Source organism: Melanostigma gelatinosum, assembly GCF_949748355.1.
Source record: "Melanostigma gelatinosum genome assembly, chromosome: 7".
In the NCBI taxonomy this organism is placed as follows: Eukaryota; Metazoa; Chordata; class Actinopteri; order Perciformes; family Zoarcidae; genus Melanostigma; species Melanostigma gelatinosum.
In genome coordinates this window covers 15666945-15687801 of record NC_136640.1, presented here as the reverse complement: position 1 = coordinate 15687801, position 20857 = coordinate 15666945, and the positions used below count along the sequence as shown (strand labels likewise).

The 20857-nt window shown below is 44.7% G+C and overlaps 1 protein-coding gene across 1 annotated transcript; it reads right to left on the bottom strand.

Moving 5' to 3' along the window:
* Positions 1–1371: 1371 nt before the first annotated feature.
* Positions 1372–19114, bottom strand: zbtb16b (zinc finger and BTB domain containing 16b). Its single transcript, XM_079272416.1, has 7 exons — positions 19054–19114; positions 16605–17880; positions 14072–14169; positions 11625–11711; positions 4329–4499; positions 3042–3209; positions 1372–2273 (listed from the first exon to the last, which is right to left on the bottom strand). Exons 2-7 carry the CDS (start codon positions 17783–17785, stop codon positions 2044–2046), a joined length of 1935 nt encoding a protein of 644 aa, XP_079128542.1. The 5' UTR covers positions 17786–17880; positions 19054–19114; the 3' UTR covers positions 1372–2043.
* Between the last annotated feature and the right edge of the window lie 1743 nt (positions 19115–20857).

The following is a 20857-nucleotide window of genomic DNA, read 5'->3' as shown; positions in this document are numbered from 1 at the left end:
CAAAGAATAAACCCTTTTCAAACAAAAGTGCTCCGTTTCTTTTGGTCCACCAAGGAAATCCATTTATAGTGCATGTTCATGTAGAATAGATACAGTGAATGTGTGTTTTCATGGCACTGAGTGTTGTTGGCTACTTAATGCCCACAGACGCCGGGATTTGCTGTACACACTGTTTTCATCCAGAAATCTCAGTCCATTGTCACTTTGAAGGGAACAAGTTGATGCACGTTTCAAGCAACTGTGATGTAAAAAGTACACACTTGTCTCAGAGGATCAGTCACAATCACAGTATGATTCTTCCAGTTGCAATGTTCAGACAAAGTGGATGTACATGGCAGTCTTATCTTTAATTAAGTAACAATAAACAAACACCCAGAAACAACAACCAGTAGCACAGACCCATGTACTCAAGCACATCAATGCTCTACTTATAAAAGAGGCACAAGGGAGGGATCTTAATCAGAGACTTATAAAACACACACACATTAAGATGTTTCTCAAATCATACCAAATGTAAACAGATAGCAAATTACCGTAATACAAAAATACAACATGTTTAAATCTATACGGCCTGTGTTAGGCTCACATTAGGGAATAACAGACCATGACAATTTGTACATTACAGCTACACTACAACTGACAATAACCTGCTCATAGTGATTCAATGTCAGAATTTTTCTTTTCAGGTTTTGTAAAAACAACTTCTTCTCACGTCCTCTTTAATTTTCTCCTCGGAAATTCAGATTCTGTAATCTTATAAGACATCTATATATAGTTAATAATAAAAACCTACACATAAAAGAGGCTGTTTTTTTTTTTTACTCACTGCTTGTCCATTGAAATAAATTTGTGAGAAAATTTGAACGACTGATGACTGAATAATTTGCAGTAGGTTTAATGGTTAGGAGAGGTAGAGCTCTCTCTCTCTCTCCTAAAAATCCAACCAAGATGACACAGACTGTGTGATGAAAACCAGCACATATTTGGTAACAAATAAACAACATATAAATAGCAAAACCTATTACATTGCAACAGAAACTCAAATTGTCAGCAAGCTATCTCGAAAAAAAAAACAACACCCACTGCAAGAAAGACAAGGCAATTAAAGAGATAAAGCTTATGAGGTCAAAAGGTGGCAGCCATTCAAGTACATGCAACATAAAAAAACTCCAAAAATAAAATCCAACAGCAGAAAATAAAACTTAAAAGTCACAGGAATTTAGGCAAGATAATGTTGCAAATTTCAGCCCATCAAGCCTTCATGGAATCATTTTCGTCGACTGCACAATCAGAGAAGATGACTCGGGTTGCCTGATGGTTCAGCAATCAATCAATCAATCAATCGAAAAGCTCCCGCTACATATACAGGTCAGCAGTCACAGCCATTGTGGCTTTCACTTTAACCACAGTGGATCCATTAGAGACGCAGTTCATAGCAAAACTGTGTGTGTGTGAGGAAGAGAGGGAGAGTGTGTGTATGTTTATGTGCACGAGGGCTGAAATAATAAGTCGGCAAGAAATTTTGAGTTGAAGTAATTTCTCGGGGGAAACGCTAAATATTCAGGGTTTCCTTTGTGACAATTCGCTGCTCTTCACTGTTCCGTGTCATTGTAAACTGAATCTCTTCAGACTGGACAGTCGGTCGGACGACCTAACAGCAGTTATTCCAAGATGTCCCCTTGTCACCAAAATGTGACTACTTTTATGACATTTCTCACACTAAACGGTTCATCACTTAGCAGTAAAAATGATCGAATTGATAATGAAACTGAAGATTAGTTGGAGCCCTAGTGTGTACACACATTTGTATTGGTGCTTGCGTGTCTCAGTTGTCAGGTAAAAACCTTGTATCTCCCAGAATGACAACTTACCACAATGTATTTTTTTCAGTTTATCCAAAAAAGAGTCTGAAATATTTTTTTTTTTTAAACCTACATAGAGAGACATGTAATCTTTCAGCGTGAAAAAAACAGCAACACTGGAGTTACGAGGTTTTCACCCAACAGTGACAGTGTGTGTGCGGGGGCGGGGTCCAAGTCCTGCTCAGACGTAACAGACGTACAGGTAAGTCTTTTCTATCCTCCAGTCCGCTGGCACATCCTCTGGCTTGTGGCCCTTTATGTGCTTCTGCATGGAGGCCAGGCTCGGGCAGAAGTCCTGGCAGACGGTGCACTGGTACGGAGACGCTCCGTTGTGAGTGCGCAGGTGCTTGATCATAGCCGAGTAGTCTCTGGAACGTTGGTGACACAGCTTACACTCGAATGGCTTCTCACCTGAAACATTCAACAATACAGCATTAACCTTGTCGACCCGGAGCCGGACGGAATGCCAGGTGAAACGGGACTCACCTCGATTTCAGTCCACTGTACTTGTTGAGGTATTGTGTGGCGTTTGTGTCTGTTCGTGCTCTAGGATTAGACCTATATCGGTTTGCTAATTAGTTATTGGCCAGTCAGAGTCATCCACCGCAAGTACGACAGAGGTTTCTCTCTGACCTCAGCAAGGAATCAGGTAGCAGTTAGTACAATCGGCAACCTGGAATACAATTTAGACCCGTTGCACATCTTAACGATCTAAATCAGTGGTTCGGTCGAGGTTTTTTTATATCACGTAATTATATTTAAAAGCGCTCTGTAGGTTTACACTTATTATACCGTAAAATAGCTTTAAAAGCTGCAAACCATCAAGATTATCGAAAATGAGTTGTAAGAATTTACTGTATTTAGTCCCAATTTCGATTTGAATGCCGTTTTTTACTCTAAAAATAACATATAGAGGCCGTGTTCATCATAATGAAGACAAAATAAGCTCCACAAGCAATACTTGTCAGTAAAATAACAAATAAATAACAAATGAATTGTTGGTTTTGGTCCATTTATGGGATTTGTTGACAAAAACTAAATACTTTACCATTAGCCTTATCGTTATAAATTGGAAGATATTTAATAACGGCACCAAATCACCCCCATTGGTAGAAGTAAAACCCCCGAACACCTTGCTAACTTGTATGTTTGAGTGTGTTGTCCTGTCTGGACTCTCACCCGTATGGACACGGTAGTGTGTTTCTAGCTGGTGTTTGAGGCTGAACCTCTTCCCACAGCCGTTGCACTCATAAGGCTTCTCTCCTGTGTGGATGCGTTTATGGCCCCTCAGCGTGCCGTCGTCTCTGAAACAGCTCCCGCAGAATTCACACTCAAACGGGTGATCGCCTGTAAACACAGTTGCGTCACCGCAGTAGCCACAACACCAACAACGGTCCATTATCGCGAGAAGCATTAGCGGCTTTCTCCTCGGCACGGCATGGTATACGGGTGCATATGTGGCTGCGTAGGTCAAATCGTCACAAAGCCCGTTCTGCACATGCATATCAAGCAGGGAAATGATGTGCTTTCAGACGTTGCTAATGTTATGACATGAGGATACTCCTCTTGGCTGTCTGCTAATAGCTAATAAAAGTCCTCCAGGCATGCACTGCTCGTTTCTCTATACTGTAGTTAATCTATTGCTCTCCAAGGCTGAGGGTTTGACTCATCTTCAATGACCTATGTGCCTCATTATCTCAGTGTCCACAGCAACAGCCAAGTCAGAGGATACATTGCTCTCCTCATTACAGGCCGATTCTCCCCAATCCCCCCCCCCCCCCCCACCCCACCCCACTGTGGAGCAGATGACATTTACAAAATGTTACTTCCATGCAGAATGCCGTACAAGCAAGATACGCTGCCATGGCCAAAACGCCCTTCACTTCTGTCTCTTCACATCAATTATGTATTTCTCCTGTCTAGACATCAAGCCATCCTGACAGCTGGGAGTGTTATTTAAGGTAAAAGAAGAAAGAGGGACATCTTTTCAGTAAATATCTCTCAAGTCTCCTGCGGCACTGAGACTCGCCCTCGCTAGAACACACAGACAAGTCATTTCCATTTGCTTTTCCTTCAAAATGTATTTGGGTTCCCTCTATCATTTTGGGTGAACCACACTAGAACTGACAGCCGTGAATTGCGGAAGCCCAAAGGCTGCCTAAGAACCCAAAATATAAACAGGATGAAATTGCCCTAAATATGCACCGGCCATAACGGTACAGTTCTGTCATCAGAGAGGTGAGTCATCTCGTAGAGAAGGGGAAAGGAGGGTGGGAGAGGATGCGTGCAAATTGTCGAAAACCTTAAAGCCAGTAACCTAAGGAAATGAACCCATACACACGAATAAACACAGCTGTCTTTGTCTCTTTTTCTAAATATGCACGCGTTTGCCACCGCATGCGTATGTTTTAGCACAGGAGATAACACTATAGGCGGCGATGACGGCGCAAATGATCCGTCTCTTACCCGTGTGCGAGCGCAAGTGTCTTTTGAGGGTCGTGTGGCTGGGGAAGGGGCGCTCGCAGTGGCTACAGATGTAGCTGTGCTTGCCTGCATGGACCTCCATGTGCTGCTGCAGGGCCTTCTGGGTCTGGAAGCGCTTTGCACACAGCAGACAGAACACCGCCATGTCAGTCCCTGGAGAACGCACAAGACACAGACGCACAGTTATTTCAGTACCATACACAGACAGGGCCGTAAGTGGGGAAACTGGGTCACTTCAACTTTGTGTGAGTCCTCAGAGGGGAAAGCTTCTTTCAAAGAGCAAGTGCCTCTACCTAAACTAACTCCCCCTAAAAGCCCAGAGGCACTTTCAACTGCGAGTCTTCATGCGTTCTATTTTAAAGCATGAAAGTCATTGTTTTCTTTAAGAATTTCCCACACAATGCACAGCATGCCAATCACACAATCAATGGCTCCTTCCTGGTGTGTTAGATGTGTAATTATTCTCTTCATTCCCCATCAGGAGTCAGCTCCAGCCTGTGAAGTCCTCTGTCTCTGTGCTCAAAGAGCGGCTGATAGTAGCTCCACCCTAAATGATGCCGACTCTATGCGCTCTGTGCAGAATGCTAAGTAGTGATATCAAGCCATTAAAGGCAGGACTGCAGGAAAAAACACAATCCAGTTTAATCCTGTGTGTGACCTGGCATCTCTTTGGGGCTGCTTTCCTGTTGCACAGAGTGTGGAGAGGAATACAGAGAGGGAGTCGCTGGCAGGGTAGCGCAAGTCAAAATGGCTATATGAAGAAGATCCATTGGCTGTCATACAGTCAACACTTGATCTACGGGCTGTGTACGCCAGCATTCAAATCCGTCCTGGCATTCGCACCGATGCAAATTCACACATGCGGGTAAAGACAGAGGGACTGGTTAATCAGCTGCATTGGACATAATGTGCATGTCCTGGAGAGTGAGGCTTTAATGTGAGATTATCAGGTCCTTATTTCTCTGTCTGCTCAGGTTGCAGATCATTTACAATGCTAGCAGGTCCCATTGCTCCTGACTCAGATTCAATCAGACATCTCCAGCGGAGGATCATTAGTAAACAGAGGACTGTGCCAGCACTTCATTGGAATTCAAGTGGGGTTGCTGTGTCGCATTTAAAATGCAGTCTGATGAGGTCCACTAAATCAAATCATTTGTTACTGTTATTGAAGTGCCTTGAGGCAACTGGCAATTAAATTGGAATTAACGCAGGGAAAGGAATACAGCACACTCATACTAAGAGGGAAGAGTGGCAGACGCTTGCTTTAGGTTCAATCAAGTTAACAGGCAAGCCTGTTGAAGGCAGAAAGAAAAGGAAACGAATCAAGCAAATTCACATTTTCAAGGAAAAATCAGAAACATTCATTGTGTGTTGTTTTCTAATCCACGTGTCACCATTTGCTCAAACAAAGCGAGACGCTTTTTCAGACTTCACATGTCACGTATTGCTATAATTTGGCAGAGAGGCACAAAGCCTCGTCTTTGAAATTGCGGGGCTTCTTTTTAAACCTATAGTGTTGACATTTTCACCCCAAAAAAAAACGGCACTAATAGAACTGATCATTCGTAATCATTAGCAGAGAAAAAGACAGGATGAAAGACATTCCCTGATCCAAACAATCCTGCAGGGAGGCGATCCAGTGGAATGAACTGCACCTGTTCAGAGGCTTTAGCCTGTGGACTTTTGCACAAAGGGCACACAATGAGGTTCAGGCCCTCATTGACCAAGCCCATTAGTCATAGGCTCCTCACGCAACTCCTACAATCCCTGCCTTCATGCTGTCGCCTAATGACCAAAGTTCTTTCTCACCCACGGATCACAATATTTTAGTTGAAGACAAAAGACCCTCCATTCTCACCGCCTCTGCGCCCTCTCCACTCCTCTCATTCGCTGACCATACAGGAAATCCTTTCACCGTCCAACCAGCTTCCCTTTCTGTCTGAGTCATACCGAACGAATGCCTGTTCACTAGACACCGTGCAACAGTGGAGCCTGGATAATGATCCATCCAGAAATGGATAAAGGCATTTAAAAGGCACAGAATTGCAGTCTCTGCATGACCTGAGATGCGGATCCGCTTTAACCAGTTTCTCTTGTAATATGTGCTGCAGCCAGCAGGGGGAGTGCTTCCTGCTCCGATGTATCCAGGATACCACAGCTGCAGTCTGAGCAGAGCAGAGCCCTCAAACATCTGAATAACACATTAAACACCCTGCAGCTACTCAAAGCTACTTTAATCAGACTCTCTACCCTCTCTTCATTAAGTAGCATATGTTGTAAATGCGTGTTTCAATGCAGCCTGCATACTTTGTTCTGTGGGCTCTGAAGGTTTATCATCCCAGTTTCTTTGTGGAGGTTAAACCATTACTCCTGACACACTCGCAGACTCTCACAGATGTATCACCTGATCCTTCTGTCACCAATAATACCGAAACTTGAGTTAAGAAATATGACAAGCATTCTGTCACAGGAATCTCCCTCTTGATCTCAGCTTGTCACACGGTGACAACAGCTCAGCAGTCGCTTTCGGTTTGATTCTGCGCAGGCGACGCTGGAAATAAAAATAACAAATAACATCTTGGAAGTGTAAACAAAAAACCTTTCGGAGGCGAGGAAGTGTTTGTGTGCGTTCGTGGTGGCATTTCGCCTCGCTGCGCTCTGTTCACTTTTCAAAGGAGAAGGATTTGCAGTTGTAGAGTTTTCCAGTCAGCTTTGGTTATAAGTGCAGAGGAGCTTCTTTATGAGAGAATAAGCCCTAAAGTTGGCGGTCGTTGCCCCCTGCTTTCTCACCCTTAACCGGACAATGGGCTCGGGATTTGGGTTTTTGAAGGCACAGGATGACCCCCTGACCTTTGGCCCTCAATGGGGCAAACACCATGTAATCAATGGTATTCCTCAAAGGCCGGAGCGTTGACTGAGCATTGTGTTTACTGGGAGGGAGCCTCAACAGTGGGAATAATGATTGCTTTCAAGCAAATCTGCTGAGAGGCAGAAAATATAAACATTGACTGTGTGCATTATATGACTGAGCTGCTTGTCTAATGCACAATTAGGTTAGTAATTCAGGACAGTTTGAGGTGGCTATGCTATTTCAGCATAGCTCTACTAAGGCCATGTGTGACTTAACATGGGCTGCCTTCACACATCTGCCACTTATTCAGTCCAACTCGAGGTGGGAGCCAGCCACGCTCTCACGCTGCCTGAGAAACAAAACCATGTGTCTAGGCAACCAGATAGGATCATGGTCCTTGTTGGGGTGAAGTGTTCAAGGTAATCCCTTCATTCACAAATAAGCGCAGCCTGTTTCTTTTCAAGCGGCAAACAAAAGTTTTCCCACCCTGAGAATCTGGGAGTAAACCCACTGCAAATTGAACAAGAGATTGTGTTCAGTGACGGCCGCAGTTCTGTATAATTTCTGCTGCGCACATCTAAACTTCAGTGTCCCGAGCCCACCAATTAATGATTGACTTGTGAATCATTTTGTCTTTTACATTTGCTGAAATACATCGGAACAAAACATTTCATTTGACCTGCGTTATTTAAAGAGATGCTTGCGCAGAATTTGATCTATTAATAAGGGTATTTGTTCCAGTTAAGTTGCGAATGACAGCCAAGTCAAAGCAAAACAAATCTTCGGCTGCCATCAAGAGGGAAGGGAATTTCACAATTTACAATATTACATCACGGGCTGATCATGTCCTCTAGCTGGAGTATGCAATGTGAAGACACTATGTCCCAAGGCCCCGCTCAGTGCATACACAGTGAGCTCACTCTCTCACTGATACCACCCCAGCTAAAACATACACAGTTATGCAGGCTCCGTTATGTGCTATAGACCTCACATGACTCGCTACTGTACGCGGTCATGCAGATGGCTCCCTGCAGCTGTACCTTAAACAACCCCGGGCGCTCGTCAGCAGACTGCTAATCTACCCGAGTGAGGAACAACCGACTTCATAATTAATGCAACAAGAGATACGTTCCTCGTCTTTAACCACCATTCCATGGATCGGTTCATTGAGGTCACAGGCGGGTTTCATTCGCCTCGATTCCTCGAATGTTTACAATATTTTCTCCATCTACTGTATTTCGCTCGATGCGAAAAGGACAGGGCATCCCGGGACTTTGTGTATCATGACAGCGAGGGTAAATAAATACTGGGGGGGGGGGGGGGGGGGGGGGGGGTGCAACGGTCAAACAGAGCACAGTTCAAATCAGCTTAAGGCTTGTATGAATTACAGCTGGGTATTAACAGGAGGGTGCTGTAGGATGACGGACACACAGCCAGGGGAGCTGAAAGGTCCACATTATAGAGCCGGGGCTGTAGCTGAATGAGCTACAGGACCGTTTAATTAGGGCTCGGACAGAAGGTAATATTATTCACTTGATGAGGCAGCCTGTTATGTCTGGAAACAGTGCAGCTGCTGTGAGTACACAAAGGCAGCACTCTTATGGCCTTTGCCTTGAAGGCAAAGCGGCAAAATGGTCAGCCAGCATGGCTTGCAGCACACTGTATACAGTCGATTTCTGTGCGTGCTGGAGATAAGCTACAGTCTCTGGTTTTCCAAAATTGAGAACTGGGTGTCCCAGAGCCTTTGACTTGCTCTGATGAGACAAACCCCTTTGTTGTGAGAGCAATTCGGAGACAGATCCATTCTTTTACTTTGGGCGCCGACAAGTAGGTCAGAGGAGATGATGACAGTGCTGTGGTGAGGAGTAAATAGCAGCACATGATGTTGTTTTCCTCTCCGTCCTGGCATCCAACACACCAGCAGCAGTCCTCCTGCCCTCAGGAAGTCCTCACATGCCCCCTACTCCCTTCCCTTCCCACAGTCAACTCCGCCCCCAAATCCTCCCCCCCCCCCCCTCTTTGATCTCTAACTTCAGCAACCCACGGCTATTCACCTCTGACATATCAAAATAGCTAAAGACACTTTCACTGTCGCCAGCCAGTGCTGCCAAACTGCTTCAGAGTAAGATCTCCCAAAGGTGGCGTTATCTCCCTCCCAGAGGAGGTGGACAGCAGTTCTGCAGCTGCTGAGGTCCGACGAGTGTTAATCAGCGAAGAGGAAAGTCATGCGGCTCACTGGTTATGCCGCACGGCAAATTAAAGCCGATGAGCGATCCTGGGCCATATCCTTAACACAGCTGATTTAATTACCTGTAACTCATGTCGGTGTAGGCCGTGAGAGCAACGATGAGATATCAAGGGTCATGCGTCACAGTCGGGCGAGCTGAGATCGTGTCAGAAATGAGGGAGTAATGCCCTCCCGTACCCTGCTGTGGATGCACTGCCAAGCTGAAACTGAGCTGTGGATGTTTACAACTTGGGGAGGCGAGGGTAGAATCTTCTGGGCATCGTTAACACCCCTCCATGTCCACAGCCATTAAGTATTCATACTGTGTGTGCCACCTGGAGTTACAGTTACATGCCAATGCTCCTGCGAGGGTTATCGCCTTTCTCTGACAGTAGCAGAAAAGGTGTGGATTCAGACACCGTCAGGCATATGTGTCGTCTGACAACAATACGACTTATTTTTCACAGTTGACAGAGTCGAACAGGTGTTGCTTCGTCGTTCTCACTTTAAGCTAATGCGATATTGTTCAAGAGTAAAGTCCCGCTTCACTTCGAGGCAGACTTGTTAAGGCTTTATCGTATCAATGAAAATAAACTTGGAATAAATAAACCAGTTATTAATGCTTTGGGAACTCGCCAGGTCGTGGCTTCATATTTGACTGATCGTGTTATTTCGTATTTATCATCACTGTGTGGAAAACAGTGGGTCATAGGTTGTTTTTTTGTCCTCCCTAAAGGGCTGCAACTCAACATTATTTTCATTATCAATGAATCTTTTGGTCATTTAGATGTTGGACAATAGTTAAATGTGTCCATCAAGTTTTCAAATTGCTTCTTTTGTCAAACCAACAAGCCAAAATATCAAAGATATTAATTTTACTCTCAAATATTGACTTTAGAGAGGCGGAAACAGTAACATGTTTGGCTACTTTGCTTGAAAAAATACTTTAAGGTTAATACGGTTAATCAGTTATCAAGATCATTTTCTGTCAATCGACTAAAATGAACCAACAAGCGTTAATAATTCATTTATATTGTAAAATGTTTTTTTTAAGCTTTTGTTCAGAAAGTTTTAAGGGTCAAACTATTCAAGGGAAGTTCCCTCCCTTATCAATCAAAGAGATATAAGTCCTGAGAAAGCCATGTTGGCAGAGAATAAAAAACAACCAGAAAATGCTGAAATGTAAGCAACCGAACCTGGCAAAATGTCTTCACATCTTTTTTATTGCCCAGAACTGATGTAAATGGTGTCATGTTAGCTTGTGTGGTAACATGTAGGAGTTTTTTTTTTATCATTATGTTTTATGTATCTTAGGTGAGTTTTGTTTGACCCGGCAGCACCTTTCAGATAATACAGTTCAAGTTGATAGAGAAAATATTAATAATAATAAAGTGGCACTAGAAGTAACAATAACAATCTTGATGATAGCAATACAAATACTAATTGACTGATTATAAGAAAGTCTGCCCTTGACTTCAGGTTATATAATTAATTGTTCTTGTTTCATATATTGCCTTATCTCATTGTTTCCCTTTTCCTCTCCTTGGAAAGCGATAAGTTGCTGCTTGCTTGCTACCAATAACACAGAAGTCTATTCATGTGGGTTTTAAGAATTGATTTAAAAAGATGAAAACGACTTCAGCTCCTCAGGCAATTTGTTCCAAACTGTAAAGATCCAAGATCGGAAATCACAAGTCACCTTCCAGGTTTGTGCAGCCACTCGGCCAACAACAACACAACTATTAATTAAGAAAGTATATTCAACTGTCAATGCCAGTCATTCACTGGATGATAAAAGGTCGGAATACAAACATTTTCTCGATTAATATTGTTGATAAACAGAAGGTGTTCATCTTGTTGTCGAGTGTGAGTGTCATTAATTCCACAGGCACTCTCAGGCGAGAGGTGAGGAAAGTATGTCTGTCAAACTGTAATACTGGCAGTGTGATGATGGCGCTGTGGCATGCAGTGGCTTTGGATGCCAAGAGATATTAGTGGGTGATATGTGAGAGGGGCCTCCCACCTCCATGTTGACACATTATGGAGCATCATGACAGGAACAGTTTAACCCAGCTAGCATGACAAGCAAGTTTAGACCCACGAGTGCAATTCCTGTAGTCACGGCTTGCTCGACAGGTCAACGCATGCTGTCCAGGTTTGACGTAATGTGTGTGTGTGTGTGTGTGTGTGAGTAAATTACCTGTGTGTGTTTGCTTGTGGGCTTCCAGAGCGTCCTCTGAGGAGAATGTCGCTCCACACTGATCACACACCAGCGCCTCTGCGGGAGCTGTAGAAAGAATCAAATTCATAATAAGGTCTCTTGATCGGACAGTAAACACAAACGCGTGTGTTTGTGATTGTAGGGTCAGTCAGTTAATTTACCATTTAAAGGGGAAAAGCGGCAATGGGAACAAAGGCGCCCTATTTCAAAAGTCACCAAAGAGCCCCCCCCCCGCTTGTCACACACTTTGTGCTTTTCAGGTGTGAACATAAGGAAGCAAATGCACGGAGTACAATGGAGTAGAGGAAAGCGCCATAAAAACACAACTCAGGACAAACAAAAGCACCAGACAGGGTGCAACGGCCCTTCTTCTTGACAAAAAAAAAGAGCCAAGCTGGAGAGTTTTATTTACCGTGCCCTGTTATCAGACTCTGAACAGTGAGCAGACTGTCTGCCTGAGAGGCCACAGAAGGACTGGGTGTTCTCTCTACAGCAGACGCTTCCCGCCTGCGGCACATCCCTTCATCAAAAAAAAAAAAAACCCACTTCAGAGTCAACACCCCGAATCCCATCGCATGCAACTGTAACTACAGTTCCCAGTTCACCTTTGGAATGCCCTTGTCTTTTCTGATGAAGACATGAAAGAGACAAGTATGCATACTGCTCGGAGAAATGTTCAATCCTTGTTCTGCACTCACCTCACACCTGCACAGACAGACACATAGGACAGATCTGCACGCACACACACACACACACACATTCTCGCTCTCTCTCTCACACACACACGCACACACAGCTGTTTGGATCTGGGTTGGCTCTCACAGAGATGTAAATCGGTTGCAGATCCATACTGGCCCAGGGCTCATTCACTGATCTATTTTCTGCTCAGCTGGCTTTAAATGAAGTTAAAATGACTCATTAAAACACCCACAAGCTTCGGGAACTGTGAGCGCTACAGCCTAAATGTGGTCCTCTTTCAACTGTTACGATGCCTCTATACACAGACACTGTGCCACTGTTCCCAGTGCTGCTCACAAATCACGAAAAAAAAGCCCCAATCTGTTCATTTCGAAAAACAAACAATTTTTTGAAAACAAACTGGTTACTGTTTTGGAACCGGTGCGTTTTGTTACACTGTGCAAAAATAAAAGTTGGTGGAAAGTGGAATCTAGGAGTAATACCAGAGCAGTGTTGTAGATGCTGATGTTGTGTGATGCTGTCCAGTGTGCTGTGTTGTGTGAGATTGTGTGATAAGGGAAGAAGAGAACATAGTACATTGTCTTGTGCAGTCAAAGGCACGGAGTGTGCTCTCATCCATAAACCATCAAACTGTCTCCAGACGCGGCTGCAATCGTCCTCCATCAAAACACTTTGTCTGGCATACCAAAATAAGAGCCAGCATCGAGCTGAATACCAAATCAGCCCATTAGAGCAGCGGAGCACTCGCTCCTTAGCAACCAGCGGGATCTAAGGCTGCTATACCGAAATACACGGTGACAAAGAAATGAGATCCACGTCTCTCTCTTTTTTTTGTTTTCTTTTTTTTGTAGTATTATGGGTTGACACATGGGGATGCGGAGAGTTTATACGAAAATTCTAATTAGGTTAAAGGTGCTGCTGTTGCGGATGTCACTGTGAATTGAAAATCAAAGCGTGTTGTCGAAGATCTGCTGGTATTGCAAGACAATATGTGTGTTTGAGGTTACGCAGAGGGTATAAAAGGACAACTCAGGTGAAGTTTAAAGAAGCAGATTCCCTCTCAACTGTCAGCAGCATGTCACGTTGGAGAGGACAGGGACCTCGCCTTGTCTATACACATATCCTGACTGAGGTTTCTGTTGCTGTTTTAGTTTCATTTTTAGTCCCTGATCCCCCCCCTCCTCACCCATCCCATCCCCTCTCCTCACCCCCCCCCCCCCCCCCCCCCGCTCCTCTTTCTCTATTTTGGATAAAGTAGCTGGGAGAGCAGTCAGGTCTGATTAAGACTGCATTTGGGTACAGTGTGTTCCTGGACACACATCTGCGAGCGAGCCATCACACACGCTTCGGAACACTGGCAGAACACCCAGGCCTGCCGGCAGCTGATGATGTCATCACTCAGAAGGGGCAGAGCTGGCGAGCTGCCAGAGTCTCCCAAAAAAAAAAAAGGAAAAAAAAGAAAAGAAACCACAGAAACGATTCAAGCGGAGGGAGAGACTAGAGAGCAACGCAGAGGAGAGGGAGGGAGAGGTACGTAGACCTAAGCATGGACAAGAAAGCATGATCCAAGTATTCGGAGCAGCACTAACTGGTAGGAGGAGGAGGAGGAGGAGGCGGAGGAGAGGGGGGGGGTGTAGTATGAACAGGTGCATTTGAAAGGCCGCACTATCGAGAGGCTTCATGAGCACTGAATACTCTGAGATGAGAGTGTAAGAGTTACTAAGTACCTGTGTGAGACAGCATGTGCATCCTTAGCCGCATGCTGTCCTGGAAGTGTTTGCCACAGTATTCACAGCCGTGGCCTTTCTCCTCGTTATGCAGCCTCCTGTGGAAAGACAAACACAAATGCGAGCGTGTTAACAGGGACGAGAACAGAGCGAGTGCGCACTTGTGATAATAAAAGTATCTCGGTTCTGTGCCTTTTTTTTCTTCCTTTCTTTAAGGTCTCCCTAACCCAGAAGCATCATTGTCCTCGTAACAAGAGGAGCATGTTTTAATTCCGTCAAGAATCCCTCGCTGAATGCAACATCATTAGTGTAAGAGGCCCTTGGAGTTGTGAATCACAACGCATGAATGCTAAAAGAACACAGACAATAGGATATCTGGCTAATTTCAGAGTGCAGACATACGCGTGACTCCACCCGCCAGCACTGCAAGACACTGGGCATGCACACAACAACACACCACACATTAAGTACATGCACGCTAACTCACACCCGAGCATGCACACACACACACACACATACACTTCTCCTGTAACTGCAATGAAAAGGAGAAAAAGACGACGATTCGCTGAAGCTCTGCCGGCAGCTAAACCCATCATATCATATCACACACACATCCAAGCATGCAAGGCATCTGTGCTGTTATCCTTATATCACCCTGCTAACAGCCTGAAAAGACTCCACGGTTAAATACACTCTGTGGTCAAAACGAACGAGTCTCGAGATATAACTCAGCATGCTTGAAATCAACATGAACATGTGATGGGAAAAGAATATTTTTGGAGCTACATGCTCCAGGAGCACAAACAGGTTTTTGGCGTTTTACTGTCATTTTAAAGATCGCACTACAGGATGAGTGTGATTTATTTTTATTTTGGGTATGCTGACAGCCCAGCAGTCTGAGGTGTCAACCGTCTAACCGTGATGTATATATCTCCTCTTTTCTCTCTGCAGTTAATGATTGAAAGAAGAGAAATACGGAGCGTCCTGCTGGTGTTTAAAAGGCTGACCATGTAACCACACCGTCTCAGTTCGGGTCCGGCTCGACGGGTTTATTGCATTTCATCTCCCATCTCTCTCGTCTTATTTCCTGTCTCCACTCCACTATAATAAAAACATAAAAGACCCCAAAAAAATATATATGTATACATATAAATAAAATAGTGGTATTATTTCAATCCCTAAAAAAGAAGCAAATTAACTGTAAATTCAGGTTGTGTTCACACATGCTAAATATTCCTATAACCCTAAAAAATGAACTGAAAATCTAGTTTTAATTTTGTTATGAAGGCATCGCCTTTTTTAAATTTCAATATTTTCTGTTCCTTTATTCTACAAGGACTAATGAAGCAAACATGCAAAACTAAATCTGTCAATTATCTGTAGTTTTTCCCACGAACACTGTCCATGGAGAACCTTCTTCAACAACACAAAATGTCGATCTGCAGACCAGGTGTGTATGCTCAGTGACCTGGTTACAGACAACAACTTCATTACATCCTTAAGCAGTGCCACCAATGTAACTCCTTCTACCTGCGGACATCCGGCTGTCTCCATGAGTAAGCAACGCGCATCGCTAAATATCCCACAGGATGCTCTGTTTCACCGGGCGCTTTCAACACAACTCTGGAGCGGCACGAGGCTGAAATGTCAGCCACGGGCGCGGACAATGACAGTTGTCACTGAGATAGTGGGCAACTTTTTAGCGTACGATGACAAAATCGGAACTGACAAGCTCGTGAATAAAGGAGGAATGACCAAAAAAAACAACAGAGACAGGTCGTGAAGCAGAAGTTATGCATCATCGAGCTGAAGCGTCCAGTCTGGTCCCTGCTGAGAGGCTCCTCTCTACTGATGCGCAGGAATGCATATCAAATAGCCTGAGAGGCAGCCTGTTGTGCGGGGCACGCTTCTGCTCAAATAATCAAACAGAATCTAGAGAATAAAGCTCTGTAAATAACAGCGTTATGCGACACCAAGGCTTCCTTAAATCAAATCCCTGACAAAGAGCCGATTCAAAACTTCCCGAGATGTCTCACTGTTAAGACATGTGAGCAGGTGTCCCTGAGATAAATTAACATATTTGCTGTTGCCCCTTCCAGCTTTTAACTCTCATAGTATTTTCACATGCTGGGGTGGTGGGGAGGTGGAGGGGGGGGGGGAGAAACCCTGCAGACCAAGAAGCAGTTCAATTCAAGGGACACGTGTCCAATGCTTCTCCCAACAGCATAATCAGATCACATTCATCATGCCGCACAAGCACACGTGCACCTGCACGTTCCTTTAAAACCTTTATTACACGCAACAGACCTTTGTCTGTGAAGACGTTGAGCAGTGAGAGTAGAAGTGGCATGACAAATGGCACTGAGACGAAAGCTAAGCCCTCTTTCTTTTGGGTTTAACAAGTGACGATTCGATTTTGGACCCACATTTTCATTTTCCATTACTCAAGATGCGAAAATGGATTTCAAATACAATGTAGCAAAAAATGTGTGTAAAACAAAAGTGGTGTTGATGGATGTTTTGTGCAGGTTACCTGTGCTGCTCCATGGCCTGCCTGCTGTGCAGCTGAAGACCACACTCGCCACAACACTGCTGGCCTTGAGCCTGGCCCTCGTGCCTCATCCCTGCTGCAAACTGGCCCAGCCTGCTGAGGAGCTCCCTGTGCAGCAAGCCTTGGTGCAGGAGGCCGCTGTAGGTCCTCGGGTCCAGCGGCACGCCCAGGGACGGGGCCACTGAAAGAGACACTGGCAGCATCCCCTCCCCTGTGTGGTTGGAGGGCACAGAGTATATGGAGGCCAGATGTTTCTCAGAGATCCCGGGGAAACAGTCGAGGGAGTTCCCCACCACTTGTCCTCCTCCGTCTTCTGGGCCTATGTGCAGCTCCCGAGCGCTGGTGATTACGCTGCCTCTCAGGGGCGTCCCCGGGCCCTCGTCTCTGGGCTGGTCTGACATGCAGCTTCCCTCTCCAGTGCTGGAGGACCTGCCCTCGCAGCCGTTGGCATCATCCACCTGCATGCTCTCTGATTTTATGCTTCTGCCAGGATCCAGGATTGAGGCTTGGGATAACTCTGAACTGCCACGCTGAGGCTGCTGGGAGCTCTCCATGTCTACCTCCGTGTCCAACTTGGGGCTCAGTTCAGGAGCCGTCTTGGGCTCTGAGCCAGGAGAGCTCCCCTCCGTCATGTGGTAGAGCGCCAGGTGGTGTAGAGCGGTGGGACTAATGCGGTTGGGTCCATCCTGTATGGAATGCTTCTTGGACATCAACATGTGCCTCCAGTGCCTGGCCCTGCTGTGGTCACTGTGGTCTCCCGAGGTGGGAGTCTTCACCGGCACCTCCTCGTTCTCTTCCGCCTGGATGGTCTCCAGCACCTTCAGGCACTGCTCCTCCAGGTACTCGATCTCCAGGATCTCAGCGGCGTACAACAGGTCATCCAGGTCCTCGGCTGTGGCCTGGAGCGAGGCGGTGTAGGCGTACTCCAGGATCTGCTGGAAAGTCTTGGGGGACAGGAAGTCCAGGGCGTAGCGCAAGCTGCTGCGGTGGAACAAGATCTCGAACATTTTGCTGGTGCAGGCCAGGACGGTGCGGTGCGCCGGGAACTCCTGGCCATCCACCGTGATGATGACATCACACAAGGTGCCAGTCAGACGCAGCTGATTGGCACGCTGCAGAAGCGTGCTGGGGTGAGTGGGATTGTGGAGCTGGAGCACACCCATATTTGTCAGACCCGTATCCACTCGGACCTTTGCTGAGCCCACGCATGAGGTGTGGCTGTCCTGCCTTCTTCACTTGCCTTCAGCTAGTTGTAGGTCTGAGCTTCGGGTGGAGGGGAAGGGTAGAGGATCGTTAGTGGCTGTCTCACTTTCAATGTGATGCAAAAGACTGTTATTTAAACTCCAGTGTACACTTTCATCCATGATCTATCGATATCAATTTTTGTTTTGAATAAATATTTCTCAAAAAATACCAAATTAAAGATATATTATTTGAAATTCAAACCACCACTTGGTCTCTTCGGGGGTTGTATTCCATGCGCCCTACATGTTTATGTATTTTAATTAAGAACCAAAAGCAGACAACAGGTCGATACGCACAAAGCAACAGTTTCCATTGCAGGTGATTAGTCTGAGGTCTCGTTGAGAGCGGTCACGTCGCTGTAATAACGTCTGCATACTGAGAGGTGACGGTTCAATTTATCAAGCGCCTCACACACACACGCGCGCACACACACACACGCGCGCGCCCGTGTCCTCAACAGGTAGACCCGCTATTAACAAACGCCTTGAAGGGGCTGATTGGTTCATTTAGGCATGCGCACGTTCATGATTAGATACAAAGCAATTAACGCAGCTCTGTCAAAAAACCCTAAATAAGTTATAAAACTATCAAATTGATGAACGCGTGGTAATGAAGCTCAATCCTCACACAAGCACGTGTATGTTCACCGCATTTAAAGACCTAAATGACTGTCTGAGCGGGTTAAGACTCTGCATGATGATTGTTGTCGGACCACTGAGCAGCACCTCGAGCGATGCTGACAGGCTGCATCCTCAACTAACCGCAACATCAGAGCGCATCAGGTGCACACGCACAAATCCACCTTTATTATTCAAACACATTGCGACAAAAAAGAACCCTCTTCACGCGCGTGTTTACTGTCAGCGCGGTGTTTGAGGGAACGCGAAAATAAAAGACCCTAGTTTATCCAAAAACAGTCCAATTTGATGTGTCGAAGAGTCTGCGATACTGCTGCGCTGAATCAAGTTTGTAAAAAACGCTAAATCGGGCTGCAGGCAAACTTGGAGTCAATTGTAAACATGTCTGCTGTACAACGATGTTACAAGCACCCGCTCCAAAACTGACATTATTTCAAATATTCATTCTTAAAATAAGTCAGAGATTGGAAAGTAGTTCATCGGAGCGGAGTCGTCTAAAAATGATCAGCATAATAAATAAAAGTGTCGGCTGTCCCAGTTGTCCTTACCTCTGTCTCCTAACGTCCTCCGCTGATTACCCAGGCAACATCATGGTTACACATTTCACAGTACCCGCTCCAAACTCAGTCCTGCTCCAAGTAAGCAAATCATCACCCAGCCACCACAGTGCAACCAGCGGGGGGAAATCTACACTTCCGAGTACAGCCTTCAAAATAAAAGGTGTCTGAAGACCCACGTGTTGAAATGTTTCACGGTGACATGCAGTGTTTTTGTTGAGAATAGCAAGAAATGACGGTGAAATCGAACTGATGAGATGCCCAGCTGATGAATAAATATGTTGCAACCAAACGGGAGAAATTAGTTTACAATTTGGTTTGTGGGAATTTGATAGTCAGATTAAGACTTTCAAAATAAAGTGAAGGTGTGGAGTCAAATGGTATTAATCCACAATAGTATTGTGAAAGCATAATGTTTTGTACAACAGCTGTAATTGCTTCTAGTGTTTGGAAAAAGAAAATAAGCAAAACATTCAGTGTAATTTGGAGGTTGTGTCCTTAATCCTGGTAGAATAACACCAGAAGTGTTCTGGCAAAAAAAAATAGTGTAGAATGTGGGAGCTGTTAGTCATTATTTGAAATTTCCCATCTTTTAGGTAAGAATAAATAATACACAATGACGGCAACTTCCTCTGAGTAAAAATTGTAAACGATGCATTGTGTTTATTATGTAGAACAAGGTGGGTGTTGTCTGCCTCAACACAAATGCTTGTCAAATCTTTCAATCAGACCGTATCCTAAATATGTTGCATTGCTTACCTTCATGTGGACACAAAGTCACATTAGGATGGAAAAATAGGAAAATCCTGTTTCACTAATAGCCTACATTTCTTCTGTTAGGATGGTCACAAGATACAGGGACTGAAAATGTTTAGAGACACATTTGGAGAACTCACTTGTTGTCTTTGAAGTCAACCAAAAATGTGGGAGGGGTTCTTTGGTGTGCAAGCAGTGTGTTGAGCAAGTGGGGGAAGGGTAGCAAGAGTGCCATAACTCAATCATGTGTCCGTATGGAGAATATTAAAATGTTGCAACTAAAACCGGAATTCTGCTTCTGCCATTATTTCGATTTTTGACCTTTCAACAGATGGTTATAATGGGTGGATTTTAGAAATACTATACGGCACGCTGGTGACCCAGTGCTTTAAGGCGCTGACCCATGCGGTCAACTGAGGTCAAGAATGTCAGTCCACAATAATACACACCCATCCCCCTTCAGGCTCCAACTCTTTTCAAATATTTGTTAACCCTTGAATAATTTCTCTGCAACCTATTTTCTTAACAGGAGGGTCTGAATGGTATTTCAGGAATACAATCCTGGTGGGAAATGCAGTGAATTATTTCTTTTTTATTTATTTAATAAAGCATTTCACTTTAAAGCAGGAAAATGAATTGAGACTGAACTACTGGAACAAGCCTATAAGTTACCCATCATGTGTAAGTTGTAAACTGCATAGGATGCAGCAGTGAAATGCAACTGACTTGACCCACTTTTGAAATACTTTATCTTGAGTACAGCCATTTAATGGTACTTACACCCTTTTATTCTACTGCAGTTATTTAACAGCTATAGTTTACTGCGAAGAGAGATATTTTACACACAAAACCCTTCGTTTTTGTGTTTTTTTTTTTATCAAAGACAATCATTTGTGTACAAATGAAACTATAGATGATATGAAAATGAGTTCCATCTGGTCCATTCTTTCTGCACAATGACTACTTTTATTGTTGATACATGGCCGCTGATAATACTTATTTACATTTACTTAAGTAACAATACATGTAATGTAGAATT

Excerpts from the sequence above, each read along its gene's own strand:
- zbtb16b (XM_079272416.1), bottom strand. The coding sequence starts at position 17,785 with ATGGGTGTGCTCCAGCTCCACAATCCCACTCACCCCAGCACGCTTCTG. Across the intron at positions 4,500-11,624 it reads CCACAAGCAAACACACACAG|GGACTGACATGGCGGTGTTC; the intron begins GTAATTTACTCA and ends TGCGTTCTCCAG. Across the intron at positions 2,274-3,041 it reads ACACTACCGTGTCCATACGG|GTGAGAAGCCATTCGAGTGT; the intron begins GTGAGAGTCCAG and ends TGAATGTTTCAG.